This window comes from Electrona antarctica (assembly GCF_951216825.1).
Source record: "Electrona antarctica genome assembly, chromosome: 4".
NCBI lineage: Eukaryota > Metazoa > Chordata > Actinopteri > Myctophiformes > Myctophidae > Electrona > Electrona antarctica.
In genome coordinates this window covers 1,398,067-1,413,446 of record NC_136809.1, presented here as the reverse complement: position 1 = coordinate 1,413,446, position 15,380 = coordinate 1,398,067, and the positions used below count along the sequence as shown (strand labels likewise).

General features: G+C 44.4%; 1 protein-coding gene across 1 annotated transcript in view; it reads right to left on the bottom strand.

The window, feature by feature from the left end:
• Positions 1 to 1,938: 1,938 nt before the first annotated feature.
• The window catches only part of eml6 (EMAP like 6), a gene marked incomplete at its 5' end in the record, with an annotated part of 90,217 nt that continues 76,775 nt past the window's right edge, over positions 1,939 to 15,380 (bottom strand). The window contains 4 exons of the mRNA XM_079499293.1: positions 1,939 to 2,336; positions 4,820 to 4,920; positions 6,724 to 6,877; positions 9,840 to 9,943. Coding sequence (XP_079355419.1) covers positions 2,312 to 2,336; positions 4,820 to 4,920; positions 6,724 to 6,877; positions 9,840 to 9,943 — 384 coding nt within the window. The 3' untranslated portion in view covers positions 1,939 to 2,311. The remainder of the gene's footprint in view (positions 2,337 to 4,819; positions 4,921 to 6,723; positions 6,878 to 9,839; positions 9,944 to 15,380) is intronic.

The window sequence follows — 15,380 nt, the reverse complement described above, 5'->3', positions numbered from 1 at the left end:
CCTTAAAACTAAGATAATCAGTTACCCTTAAAACTAAGATAATCACCCAGTCTGCTGCTCTCTGGGAGAACAGAAACTAGCTAGCCTAGCCACCCAGTCTGCTGCGCTCTGGGAGAACAGAAACTAGCTAGCCTAGCCACCCAGTCTGCTGCGCTCTGGGAGAACAGAAACTAGCTAGCCTAGCCACCCAGTCTGCTGTGCTCTGGGAGAACAGAAACTAGCTAGCCTAGCCACCCAGTCTGCTGCGCTCTGGGAGAACAGAAACTAGCTAGCCTAGCCACCCAGTCTGCTGCGCTCTGGGAGAACAGAAACTAGCTAGCCTAGCCACCCAGTCTGCTGCGCTCTGGGAGAACAGAAACTAGCTAGCCTAGCCACCCAGTCTGCTGCGCTCTGGGAGAACAGAGCAGGTGATTTCTACGTTTTCACATTTTACATTAGGTGTTCCGGCTATAGAAAGCTGTTTCAACCGATCAGAATAGGCCTGTTGTATAATTGTTCATATCGCGTCCAATAAGAACTGTGAACTGTCCAATAAGTACCGTGAACACGGTAAAGTTACCGAGAACACGTTAAAGTTAGCGTGAACACGGTAAAGTTACCGAGAACACGGTAAAGTTACCGTGAACACGTTAAAGTTACCGAGAACACGGTAAAGTTACCGAGAACACGTTAAAGTTACCGAGAACACGGTAAAGTTACCGAGAACACGGTAAAGTTACAGAGAACACGGTAAAGTTACCGAGAACACGTTAAAGTTACAGAGAACACGGTAAAGTTACAGAGAACACGGTAAAGTTACCGAGAACACGGTAAAGTTACCGAGAACACGGTAAAGTTACAGAGAACACGGTAAAGTTACCGAGAACACGGTAAAGTTACAGAGAACACGGTAAAGTTACAGAGAACACGGTAAAGTTACCGTGAACACAGTAAAGTTACCGAGAACACGGTAAAGTTACAGAGAACACGGTAAAGTTACAGAGAACACGGTAAAGTTACCGTGAACACAGTAAAGTTACAGAGAACACGGTAAAGTTACAGAGAACACAGTAAAGTTACAGAGAACACGGTAAAGTTACAGAGAACACAGTAAAGTTACAGAGAACACGGTAAAGTTACAGAGAACACGGTAAAGTTACCGAGAACACAGTAAAGTTACCGAGAACACAGTAAAGTTACCGCCGCCGAATTACTTACATATTCTGCAGAAACAGACTGCGATATTGTTACGACAGTGGTTCCCAAAGTGGGGTCCGGGGACCACCAGGGGTCCTTGAGGGAGTTCCAGGGGGTCCGGGGACCACCAGGGGTCCTTGAGGGAGTTCCAGGGGGTCCGGGGACCCCCAGGGGTACCTGAGGGAGTTCCAGGGGGTCCGGGGACCACCAGGGGTCCTTGAGGGAGTTCCAGGGGGTCCGGGGACCCCCAGGGGTCCTTGAGGGAGTTCCAGGGGGTCCCCAGCTAAATGATAGTTATGGACCCCTTATGGGTCTGTAACTCTGAGAGTGTACAAATGTAACCAAATGGACCCATAAGGGGTCCATTTGGTTCCATTTGTACACTCTCAGAGTTAAATTAACATATATTTTACAATATAAATTGGGGGTCCCAGAGATAGAAATGCCATCTAATGGGGGTCCGTAGCCTAATGCATGTCAAACTGGGGGGTCCTTGAAATGAAACGGGTTGAGAGTCACTGCTAGAGCCGTACAAATCTTCTCTTACGGGGGGTCCCTGGCATTATCTTTTCTGCGGGGCTAATTGGTGTCGATTTGGGGGTCCTTGACATGAAAAAGTTTGGGAACCACTGGTTTACGACAGTCACTCATATTTGGTACAGTCTATTTCTGCAGAATACGTAACTATTCGGCAGTTTATTTTTTACCAGTTTATTTTTTACCACGACGAGTGGCTTCATCATGAGACAATGAACGAGAGACGTCAGGACTTCTGCACTCTGATTGGTCAATCTGTTAACGGCAAAACATGTATACCGTCAAAGTGTCTTTGAGCAAGGCATGTGAACCGTCACTCAACTTCTGGATAACAAATGCAAGTAGTACTAGCAGTATACATTACTATCAGTAGTGGTGTAAGTACTCCAGGCATGTGATGTAATCAGTATTACTAGATGTAGACATATAATCAGTCTTATTAATATTAAATGCAGCATCGAAGACTCCCAAAAGAAGACTCCTGGACCAATCATCTTCCTCCAAGCATCCTCCTCCTCTGGTCGCCATGGTTACCAGGTCGTCATGGTTACTGGGTCGCCATGGTTACCGGGTCGTCATGGTTACTGGGTCGTCATGGTTACTGGCATTTCCACACAAACAAGCTGCGTGGAATAGAACGACATAGCGACAGTTTGAACTGACAAACTCTTACTCCCCAACATGCATATAATATATGAACACCGCCGCTCTGAGGACGACCTGGAGAGCCAGTCGCTACACGAAACAAACGCCCACCAAGGGTTTTACTAGTAATCTAGTAAGAGAGTGGGGACAACTAGCGTTGACTCCCATTGTAACAATGGAATGAGGAAGTGCTCATTCTATCTCAATGGGATAGTTCTAATGTGTGGAACTATAGCCCATAGCACCCCGCTTTGTCTCAATGGGATAGTTCCAATGTGTGGAACTATAGCCCATAGGCACCCGCTTTGTCTCAATGGGATAGTTCCAATGTTTGGAACTATAGCCCATAGCACCCCACTATGTCTGATAGCCCATAGCACCCCGCTTTGTCTCAATGGGATAGTTCAAATGTTTGGAACTATAGCCCATAGCACTCCGCTTTGTCTCAATGGGATAGTTCTAATGTTTGGAACTATAGCCCATAGGCACCCCGCTTTGTATCAATGGGATAGTTCCAATGTTTGGAACTATAGCCCGTATCACCCCGCTTTGTCTCAATGGGATAGTTCCAATGTTTGGAACTATAGCCCATAGGCACCCCGCTTTGTATCAATGGGATAGTTCCAATGTGTGGAACTATAGCCCATAGGCAACCCGCTTTGTCTCAATGGGATAGTTCCAATGTGTGGAACTATAGCCCATAGGCAACCCGCTTTGTCTCAATGGGATAGTTCCAATGTGTGGAACTATAGCCCACAGCACCCCGCTTTGTCTCAATGGGATAGTTCCAATGTGTGGAACTATAGCCCATAGGCAACCCGCTTTGTCTCAATGGGATAGTTCCAATGTGTGGAACTATAGCCCACAGCACCCCGCTTTGCGGCGAGATCAAAGCGTGTCGCCTCTCTTACTAGATTACTCTGTTACTGGGTAGGCGCTAAAATGATTCCTGGTTCCGGTGTGGTGGTTCCGGCCGTAACTAAGTGGTTCCCGATGTGCGTGGCAGGTTACAACTAACCCGTGGCAGGTTAAAACTAACCCGTGGCAGGTTACAACTAACCCGTGGCAGGTTAAAACTAACCCGTGGCAGGTTAAAACTAACCCGTGGCAGGTTAAAACTAACCCGTGGCAGGTTAAAACCAACCCGTGGCAGGTTAAAACTAACCCGTGGCAGGTTAAAACTAACCCGTGGCAGGTTAAAACTAACCCGTGGCAGGTTAAAACCAACCCGTGGCAGGTTAAAACCAACCCGTGGCAGGTTAAAACTAACCCGTGGCAGGTTAAAACTAACCCGTGGCAGGTTAAAACCAACCCGTGGCAGGTTAAAACTAACCCGTGGCAGGTTAAAACTAACCCGTGGCAGGTTAAAACTAACCCGTGGCAGGTTACAATTAACCCGTGGCAGGTTAAAACTAACCCGTGGCAGGTTAAAACCAACCCGTGGCAGGTTAAAACCAACCCGCGGCAGGTTAAAACCAACCCGTGGCAGGTTAAAACCAACCTGTGGCAGGTTAAAACTAACCCGTGGCAGGTTAAAACCAACCCGTGGCAGGTTAAAACTAACCCGTGGCAGGTTAAAACTAACCCGTGGCAGGTTAAAACCAACCTGTGGCAGGTTAAAACTCAACAATCACATTAAACCCTGTGTCAGGACAGTGTCTCACTGCCTGTCTCTCTCTCTCATGTCTCACTGCCTGTCTCTCTCTCTCATGTCTCACTGCGTCATGGCGGTGTCTCACCTACATGACCATATGTGACCAGCTTTGACTGAGGGCCTGTCATCCTGCAACCTCCAGCCTTTCACCAGAGGAGATTTTATTTATGTTCATGCAAAATGTGTTAATAGCACAGGCAGACTCTTCACATACTAGAGCATGTCTGAAATAAATATCAGAGCTGAAATGTAAATATGAAATAAATGCCTAAACATGTAGCTAGGTGTAATGTTAGAGACCACAGAAGACATGCAAATATGAAATAAATGCTTAAACATGTAGCTAGGTGTAATGTTAGAGTCCACAGAAGACATGTAAATATGAAATAAATGCTTAAACATGTAGCTAGGTGTAATGTTAGAGTCCACAGAAGACATGTAAATATGAAATAAATGCTTAAACATGTAGCTAGGTGTAATGTTAGAGTCCACAGAAGACATGTAAATATGAAATAAATGCTTAAACATGTAGCTATAGGTGTAATGTTAGAGTCCACAGAAGTGAACCTTTCAAGCCTGTTTTCTCAACTCACTGTTTCTCTGCAAGACATTACTCTATAAGCCATATCTCCAAAACTGGTGGGTCAAACTGAACAACCAATATGTCAATTTGAAGCTATGATTCCCTGCTTTCACATGAAACGACAAAAAACGAAAAGGAAATCCAATGGCAGTCCCTCAGTCAAATCTGGTCACATACATGGCGGTGTCTCACCTACAACCTGTCCACATATGGCGGTGTCTCACCTGCAGTCGTTCCCTCCGGCGCTGACCACGTATTTGTCGTCACAGGAGAATCTGACGTTGGTCACATGGGCCGAATGACCGAAGTAACGCTTGTGTTTGGCCTTAGGCGCACGCACGCACGCACGCACGCACACACGCACACACGCACACACACACACACACACACACACACACACACACACACACACACACACACACACACACACACACACACACACACACAAACTTATTTTAATCATTTATTTATGTCCACATAAGAGATACAATACAAGGACACAAATATTTACAAGGTGCTGTACAGAGTGCAATCAGCAAATCTCCGGACAAATACCCACACACCCCTCAGGTCACACACGTGAATACGTACACACCTTTCGGGCTGACACCAGATTCTACAAAATATCTTCTAAGTCAAGTCGTACAAACCTCTCGGAGCAGTTTAATGGTGATACGTACAAACTTCTCGGAGCAGGTTAATGTTTTATTAGAGTTTTATTAGAGTTTTATAGTTTTATTAGAGTTTTATTAGAGTTTTATTAGAGTTTTATAGTTTTATTAGAGTTTTATTAGAGTTTTTTATTAGAGTTTTATTAGAGTTTTATTAGAGTTTTAGAGTTGTATTAGTTTTATTAGTTTTATTAGTTTTATTAGAGTTTTATAGTTTAATTAGAGTTTTATTAGAGTTTTATCCTATAGTTTTATTAGAGTTTTATTAGAGTTTTATCCTATAGTTTTATTAGAGTTTTATTAGAGTTTTATCCTATAGTTTTATTAGAGTTTTATTAGAGTTTTATCCTATAGTTTTATTAGAGTTTTATTAGAGTTGTATTAGAGTTTTATCCTATAGTTTTATTAGAGTTTTATTAGAGTTTTATCCTATAGTTTTATTAGAGTTTTATTAGAGTTTTATCCTATAGTTTTATTAGAGTTTTATTAGAGTTTTATCCTATAGTTTTATTAGAGTTTTATCCTATAGTTTTATTAGAGTTGTATTAGAGTTTTATCCTATAGTTTTATTAGAGTTTTATTAGAGTTTTATCCTATAGTTTTGGTGATACGTACAAACTTCTCGGAGCAGTTTAATTAATTTCTACTTGCAAAAAAAACGATTTCAACCTTACTACTACTTTTTACTACTAGACTTATCAGAAGAAAATATGTAAAAAAAAACATATATTACAGTTATTTTACTTACTTTTATTAGGGTTAAAGTCTGGATTAAGAGCGTCTGCTAAATGCCTAAATTGAAATTGAAATTGAAATTGAAAGGTCATAGGTTAAGAATTGTTAAGTCCGGAGATTTTTAATTTGTGTGAATTTCAGCCTCTGTGGGGGGATATTTATATGCAAATACCAAGACCAATGCCATTGCAATGAACATCAATGACGACATTTTGGTGAAATATAACATAAAATAAATGTTTTAATTAATTAAAATATGTTGTAGTATTGCAACGCTGGGTGTTACAGGGTTAATGGTGATACGTACAAACTTCTCGGAACAGTTTAAACCATTTAGGCCTGATGTCGAAATATAAAAAAATTAAAAAAAAACCTCATGTTTCTGTATCAGTGGTGCTCAATATTTCATGTCAAGGACCCCAAAAACTATATGTAATATGCCTCCACCCCCCCCATCTGAAAATATGTTGTTCCAGGGACCCTCCCCAGGAGCAAAGATTTGAGTTAAAATGTTCACTCTCTAATAATATATATTCAAAGATTTGAGGAACATTTTCACGATTAAAAAAAAAATAGCAGACCTACAAGTTCATAGCACGGCACTCGGTGCCGCGCTATGAGCTTGTAGATCTGCTATTTTGCAATAGCTAAAGTACATAACATAATGCTTTAAAACACCAAAAGGGGTTCCCGCCCAGAATGGGTAAATGGTTGATACGTACAAACTTCTCGGAGCAGGGGAAGTCGAACAGCTTGATGAGTCCGAAGTCGTCTCCCGTCACCACGTTGAGTCCCGTGTGAGAGACGCTGGCACAGTTCACGTCTGCCTTGTCCGCGTTGCGAGGCCACACCCCCACCACCTCCTCGCCCAATACGCTGTGACGATACAGGGAAACCGTTAACATAGGCCACACCCCCACCACCTCCTCGCCCAATACGCTGCGACGATACAGGGAAACCGTTAATATAGGCCACATCCCCACCGCCGTCGTACAGTCTGGAGCGACGGAAGCTCTGATCATGAGTAAAATATAAATGCTTCCGTCGTACAGTCTGGAGCAACGGAAGCTCTGATCACGAGTAAAATATAAATGCTTCCGTCGTACAGTCTGGAGCAACGGAAGCTCTGATCACGAGTAAAATATAAATGCTTCCGCCGTACAGTCTGGAGCAACGGAAGCTCTGATCACGAGTAAAATATAAATGCTTCCGTCGTACAGTCTGGAGCAACGGAAGCTCTGATCACGAGTAAAATATAAATGCTTCCGTCGTACAGTCTGGAGCAACGGAAGCTCTGATCACGAGTAAAATATAAATGCTTCCGTCGTACACTCTGGAGCAACGGAAGCTCTGATCATGAGTAAAATATAAATGCTTCCGTCGTACAGTCTGGAGCGACGGAAGCTCTGATCATGAGTAAAATATAAATGCTTCCGTCATACAGTCAGGAGCGACGGAAGCTCTGATCATAAGTAAAATATAAATGCTTCCGTCGTACAGTCTGGAGCAACGGAAGCTCTGATCACGAGTTAAATATAAATGCTTCCGTCGTACAGTCTGGAGCAACGGAAGCTCTGATCACGAGTAAAATATAAATGCTTCCGTCGTACAGTCTGGAGCAACGGAAGCTCTGATCACGAGTTAAATATAAATGCTTCCGTCGTACAGTCTGGAGCAACGGAAGCTCTGATCACGAGTTAAATATAAATGCTTCCGTCGTACAGTCTGGAGCAACGGAAGCTCTGATCACGAGTAAAATATAAATGCTTCCGTCGTACAGTCTGGAGCGACGGAAGCTCTGATCATGAGTAAAATATAAATGCTTCCGTCATGCAGTCTGGAGCAACGGAAGCTCTGATCACGAGTAAAATATAAATGCTTCTGTCGTACAGTCTGGAGCGACGGAAGCTCTGATCATGAGTAAAATATAAATGCTTCCGTCATGCAGTCTGGAGCAACGGAAGCTCTGATCACGAGTAAAATATAAATGCTTCCGTCATACAGTCTGGAGCAACACAAGACCCACATGTCATTCGCTGATGTCTCAGTCAGATGACCAATTGGGCGGCATTTAGGCTCAACTAGACTGCATGCTCTTCCTGCCTTCCTTCTGCATATGGTTCCTGGTTGTTGTTATGTGAGGTTTCCTCCAAACCACCACCCCAGCACCACCACTCTGCTATTAGTACTGTTAGCTCCACCCCAGCACCACCACTCTGCTATTAGTTCTGTTAGCTCCACCCCAGCACCACCACTCTGCTATTAGTTCTGTTAGCTCCTCCACCACCCCAGCACCACCGCTCTGCTATTAGTTCTGTTAGCTCCACCCCAGCACCACCGCTCTGCTATTAGTTCTGTTAGCTCCACCCCAGCACCACCGCTCTGCTATTAGTTCTGTTAGCTCCACCCCAGCACCACCGCTCTGCTATTAGTTCTGTTAGCTCCACCCCAGCACCACCGCTCTGCTATTAGTTCTGTTAGCTCCACCCCAGCACCACCGCTCTGCTATTAGTTCTGTTAGCTCCTCCACCACCCCAGCACCACCACTCTGCTATTAGTTCTGTTAGCTCCACCCCAGCACCACCACTCTGCTATTAGTTCTGTTAGCTCCTCCACCACCCCAGCACCACCACTCTGCTATTAGTTCTGTTAGCTCCTCCACCACCCCAGCACCACCACTCTGCTATTAGTTCTGTTAGCTCCACCCCAGCACCACCACTCTGCTATTAGTTCTGTTAGCTCCACCCCAGCACCACCACTCTGCTATTAGTTCTGTTAGCTCCACCCCAGCACCACCACTCTGCTATTAGTTCTGTTAGCTCCACCCCAGCACCACCACTCTGCTATTAGTTCTGTTAGCTCCACCCCAGCACCACCACTCTGCTATTAGTACTGTTAGCTCCACCCCAGCACCACCGCTCTGCTATTAGTTCTGTTAGCTCCACCCCAGCACCACCGCTCTGCTATTAGTTCTGTTAGCTCCTCCACCACCCCAGCACCACCACTCTGCTATTAGTACTGTTAGCTCCACCCCAGCACCACCACTCTGCTATTAGTTCTGTTAGCTCCTCCACCACCCCAGCACCACCACTCTGCTATTAGTACTGTTAGCTCCACCCCAGCACCACCGCTCTGCTATTAGTTCTGTTAGCTCCACCACCACCCCAGCACCACCACTCTGCTATTAGTTCTGTTAGCTCCACCCCAGCACCACCACTCTGCTATTAGTTCTGTTAGCTCCACCCCAGCACCACCACTCTGCTATTAGTTCTGTTAGCTCCACCACCACCCCAGCACCACCACTCTGCTATTAGTTCTGTTAGCTCCACCCCAGCACCACCACTCTGCTATTAGTTCTGTTAGCTCCTCCACCACCCCAGCACCACCACTCTGCTATTAGTTCTGTTAGCTCCACCACCACCCCAGCACCAGCACTCTGCTATTAGTTCTGTTAGCTCCACCCCAGCACCACCACTCCGCTATTAGTTCTGTTTGCTCCACCACCACCCCAGCACCACCACTCTGCTATTAGTTCTGTTAGCTCCACCACCACCCCAGCACCACCGGTGGGCTCTGTTATTTATGTTCCCCATGGTGGGTTGTTATTGTATATCTATCTCCCTGCTCTTAATGTTTAATGATGGTGTCAAGATAAAATACTATATGCACATTTGTATTCTCATTCTATAATAAATATTGGTTAAATGTATTTGTGTCTTATCTGACTGAATATTAATAATCATACTACTACTGCTACTGCTAATAATAATAATAGTAGCAATATTAACAATAACAACAATAACAATAACAATAACAATAACAACAACAATAACAGTACCTGGTCCAGGTAGCCCAGGTGATTCTGTCGATGACGGTCTGGTCTGAGACCAGCTTCCCTGACGGAACCTCATGGACCTGACGAGCATATGTACTGGTGGAGACCTGGATGTGCACACACACACACACGCACGCACACACACACACACGCATGCGCACAAACACACACACGCACGCACGCACGCACGCACGCACGCACGCACGCACAAACACACGCACGCACGCACGCACGCACACACACAAAAAAAGATGTTGCTATATGAGACACAGAGGTGTTAGGGACACAGAGGTGTTAGGGACACAGAGGTGTTAGGGACACAGAGGTGTTTGGGACACAGAGGTGTTTGGGACACAGAGGTGTTAGGGACACAGAGGTGTTAGGGACACAGAGGTGTTAGAGACACAGAGGTGTTAGGGACACAGAGGTGTTAGGGACACAGAGGTGTTAGGGACACAGAGGTGTTAGGACACAGAGGTGTTAGGGACACAGAGGTGTTAGGGACACAGAGGTGTTAGGGACACAGAGGTGTTAGGGACACAGAGGTGTTAGGGACACAGAGGTGTTAGGGACACAGAGGTGTTAGGGACACAGAGGTGTTAGGGACACAGAGGTGTTAGGGACACAGAGGTGTTAGAGACACAGAGGTGTTAGGGACACAGAGGTGTTTGAGACACAGAGGTGTTAGGGACACAGAGGTGTTTGGACACAGAGGTGTTTGGACACAGAGGTGTTAGGGACACAGAGGTGTTAGGGACACAGAGGTGTTAGGGACACAGAGGTGTTAGGGACACAGAGGTGTTAGGGACACAGAGGTGTTTGGACACAGAGGTGTTTGGACACAGAGGTGTTTGGGACACAGAGGTGTTAGGGACACAGAGGTGTTAGGGACACAGAGGTGTTAGGGACACAGAGGTGTTAGGGACACAGAGGTGTTAGGACACAGAGGTGTTAGGGACACAGAGGTGTTAGGGACACAGAGGTGTTAGGGACACAGAGGTGTTTGGGACACAGAGGTGTTTGGGACACAGAGGTGTTAGGGACACAGAGGTGTTAGGGACACAGAGGTGTTAGGGACACAGAGGTGTTAGGGACACAGAGGTGTTAGGGACACAGAGGTGTTTGGGACACAGAGGTGTTAGGGACACAGAGGTGTTAGGGACACAGAGGTGTTAGGGACACAGAGGTGTTAGGGACACAGAGGTGTTTGGGACACAGAGGTGTTAGGGACACAGAGGTGTTAGGGACACAGAGGTGTTAGGGACACAGAGGTGTTAGGGACACAGAGGTGTTTGGGACACAGAGGTGTTAGGGACACAGAGGTGTTAGGGACACAGAGGTGTTTGGGACACAGAGGGCGCAGCCGCCATAAGACAACGTATAGGTTACACCAGGTCTAAATGGGTTAAAGGAGAATTTCGGGCAAGAAGGCTTTCCTATTTATTTATTTGTTGTTATGTCTCCACCAAAGAGGTCCAGGGGCCCAGGGGCCTGTCCAGGGGCCTCCACCAAAGAGGTCCAGGGGCCCAGGGGCCTGTCCAGGGGCCTCCACCAAAGAGGTCCAGGGGCCTGTTCCACCAAACTTGGATGAACTAATCCAGGATTTAGGCCAAAACCAGGCTTTTTAAATCCTGGTCTTTACAGCCTGGTTTATTCTGTTCCACTAAAGCCAAGCGAGGCTTAGAATGGGCGGATTTATCGAGCCAGGATCATAAAGCCTGGCTGAATGCAGAGCCTGGCTTTTTGTTTCTAGACCCATTCGGTGGAACACAGATTTACTGATCCTTCTTCTTCATGGGGTATTATGGCAGTTTGCATCATTAATAGTTGCATTACTGCCCCCTTCTGTATATCTCAGTGTCATTACTAATCTACTCAAGACTTACTGATACAAGGATTTAAGCTTCTAAAATAAATACTGCTGCTTTAATTAAAGAGAGAACATACTCTCAACAGTGGATAGACTGAATGATTAACTACCCCAAAAATATAGTTTACATTTTACCGCTACTATTAACTTAAAACAGAATTCTTAATATTGTAAGCATAATGATATTGTCGCATTGTGATATTTGGCCATAACTCCCTCCTCTGAGGGAGCTACCTTTGGGGAAGGGGGTTGTTGTCCAGACAGGGGCCAGACTGGTGAACTGTGGGTCATGGGTTCAATAGTGGGTGAAACGTTACAATGGTAATATGTTGTAAAACAATGAGTAATGGTAATATTTAGTGGTTTTCACTTTTACAAAAAAATAATATATATATAATATAATATAATATAATATAATATAATATAATATAATATAATATAATATAATATAATATAATATAATATAATATAATAATTCTTCTTAACCGTGCACTTGCACGACAGCAAACCTATTCTGGGGAACATTCACCAAAAGCAGCTGATCTACAAGCTCACAAGCTGTCATGATGTTGTGCAGCCTATATATTTTTTGTTTTTGATTTTATATAGTGCTTAAATTAGTCCTTTAATGCAGACCGATAAAAATAAGGCAACATAAACCTATAATAATTGAATAAGTGTGGAAAACATCATTGGTTTGTGATCAGTTTGACTGCTTAATGAACAGTAAAGACATCAGGATTAGGTTAAACCTGGCTGTTAGCCTGGTCCGGAGCAGGCTAAATCCAAAGCATTAGTTTCCATGGTAACTAATGTAGCATCACTTTCATGAAACCGAATCAAGCCTGGTTAAATTAATCTGGCAAGATTAACCAGCTTTCATGAAACCGGTTAATCGCTGATCCAGGATATATTAAACCAGGATATCTGTTAAATCCCGGTTTAATCTCTAATCCAAGTTTCGTGGAACGGGCCCCAGGTGTGATTTCCCCTCCCCAACCATATCCCTCAATGGGGCTTATTTTTTTAGGTTTTTTGCATAAATCAGTGCTATTGAACACTTTTTATCTGTGTGTTGTTTCGAAAATATTTAACCAATGGAAAGTAGTAAAATAAATTCAACATTTTACAATGTCATTAACTTTCAGCTCCATTGTCGTTGATTAATGCCAATTGAAGCCTAATTTTGATACTAACGCTTAACGCCATTGCCGTTGATTAATGGCAATTGCGCTTTTATAGTGCATTCGATCGATCCATAACGCTACTTACGTTAGCCGGTTATCTAGCTATGTTGTTAGCACAGCACTGGATCGTCCATCTTAGATCGTCGTCGCCATAATAATCCATTCTATCCGTTTATTTCAATCGCCTGTATCTCCTATTCCTTGTCCCAGATGGCATTTTGGTCAAAACAGCGTTTCTTTGACGGCACAGAGCCGGCGATGTGGACCTCTCCAGTGGCCCGGTTTGGATTCATATTGTAAACAAGGCCTGTCCAGGCTCCGTTCAGCTTCCTAGGTTAAACTACTTCTGGTAGACTGGAAATGTGGCTTTTCAAAATAAGAGCTCGACTGGAAAAAATGCTGGCGTGATTTAGATCCTAATTTTTCAATAAATGCTAGCGTTGTAAGGGTTAATATACCCCCCATCTGAAAATACATGCCAGGGACCCCCATCTGAAAATACATGCCAGGGACCCCCATAAGGGAAGATCTTTACTCTAGCAGTGATTCTCAACCCGTTTAATTTAAAGGACCCCCAGTTTGACATGCATTAGTCTACGGACCCCCATTTAATGGAATTTCTATCTCTGGGACCCCCAATTTATATTGTAAAATCAATGTTAATGTAACTCTGAGAGTGTACAAATGGAACCAAATGGACCCGTTGTTCATCCTCAATGATATCAGGCGAGAGGAGAATATTCTGTTTTTTTTCCCTTTTTTTTTTTTTTAGTCGGACTCTCGGCCACCGTACGGCGTACGCTTCTCTCTACGGTCATATTAGCTTCCCGTCCACTAGCCTGTTAGCGCGGCAGAAAGAATGCCTCGTCTCTCCTAATCCAGGGCGCTCTCCGTGGTTTTGATCTGATGGATATACTAAGCGCTTCATTTCTGCTCCTCATCTGCCTCTCGTTCAAAATATGAACGCTTTTTGGAGCATGTATCGTATAAATGAAATCGAGAGTAAGGTAAGCTAGCAAAAGATTTCTCCGTCTTTTCCCCGGATTGTTTCCGGGGGGGGGGGGGGGGGGGGGGGGGGGCACCCCAGAGCACTGATTGTGTTAACCCATTTAGACCTGACACAAAATGTCGAGTTTATTCCGTGAGTGGGATCATTATAATATTAAGTGCCGGCCCAGCTTATATTTGTAACTTCATGTTGTGTCATTTATGTATAGATGTTTGGTGCTATTATGAAGCTCACTGCCTGTACAGTAAATACTCTGTGTTATATAAGAACAGAGATCCTCTTATCAACCAATTACAGTATGTCTCAGGGATGTAGATATTAATACAGCTAATTGGGGGGTAAATGTGTTATACCAATGCTATATACCAGGAATGCGAGGTCATACTACATGGTGTGGGGGTAGGAAGTGTCGGGTGACAGAGGAAGGAGCGAGCTATACACAGGATAGGAGGTGTTCATTCATTCTTTAAGAACAATGTAACGAACGGGATGACGCGTTTAAGTAAGTCCTTTTAATGTGTTATATGTTCGTTAAATGCTCTAAATTCAGTCATAAATGATGCATCTATGCAGTCGCTATATCTGTGAATTAATAGTATGTATCTTGTGTTTCTCTTGTGTTTGCAGTTATTACCTAAACGCCACAGTCTCTGACTTCCTTTGTAATGATCAATGCTGCTATTGTACTAGATCCAAACACGGGCCAGACAAGGCAAATAAGGCTTTATACTGTACACAAGTTTAGTAGAAGTATGTTTGTACGTGTGTGAGTGTGTTATGAGATAATAGTAATAAAATGGCCAAAATCAAGTGATTGTTTACGGGCATTATTGCAACGTCGAGGCTATGTATGTTTGAGTAATATAAATGTTACAACTGGTGTGTGTTAAATCACAGTTACCAGACCTGTTTGTTATAACCCCTTTGCGGAGGGTTTGAATCAGTAATTAAGCAAAGCTATGAAACAGCAAAGTTTAGTTATATCCGTACAGTAATAATTAACCGTGTGTAATCACCGGTGAGTAATAATTATCTGCGGCGGCGTAATCCTCCGACGTAGTAATTAATAGCGGTGTAATCCACCGACGTGTTACTGAAGCAACGGTACTTAATTCACCGTAGCTAAAGTAATACGGGCATTCTGTGTGATCCACAAATGCTAATGAAAGCCATCGGCCCGTGTTAGCTTAGCTGTTAGCTTAGCTACTACGTGATCAATGGTTGTTGTCTGCTGTTAGCGTGACGCTAGCTGAGAAGCAAGACAACGAAGGGACGGCCATCCAGCGTTTGCATCGCTGACCCGTCATCGATCGCCGAGTCCAAGGACCAGCGACCGAAACCCGTAGGCTGCCGGAGGTAGCTGAAATCTGCGGGAATCATCCGCGCCGTATTGAGGTGACCTGGGTTGACTCGGGAAAGGATGCTAGTAGCGTGATCCTGCTGCTAAGGAGGTTGTGCCCTGGGTGCTAGGAAGCATC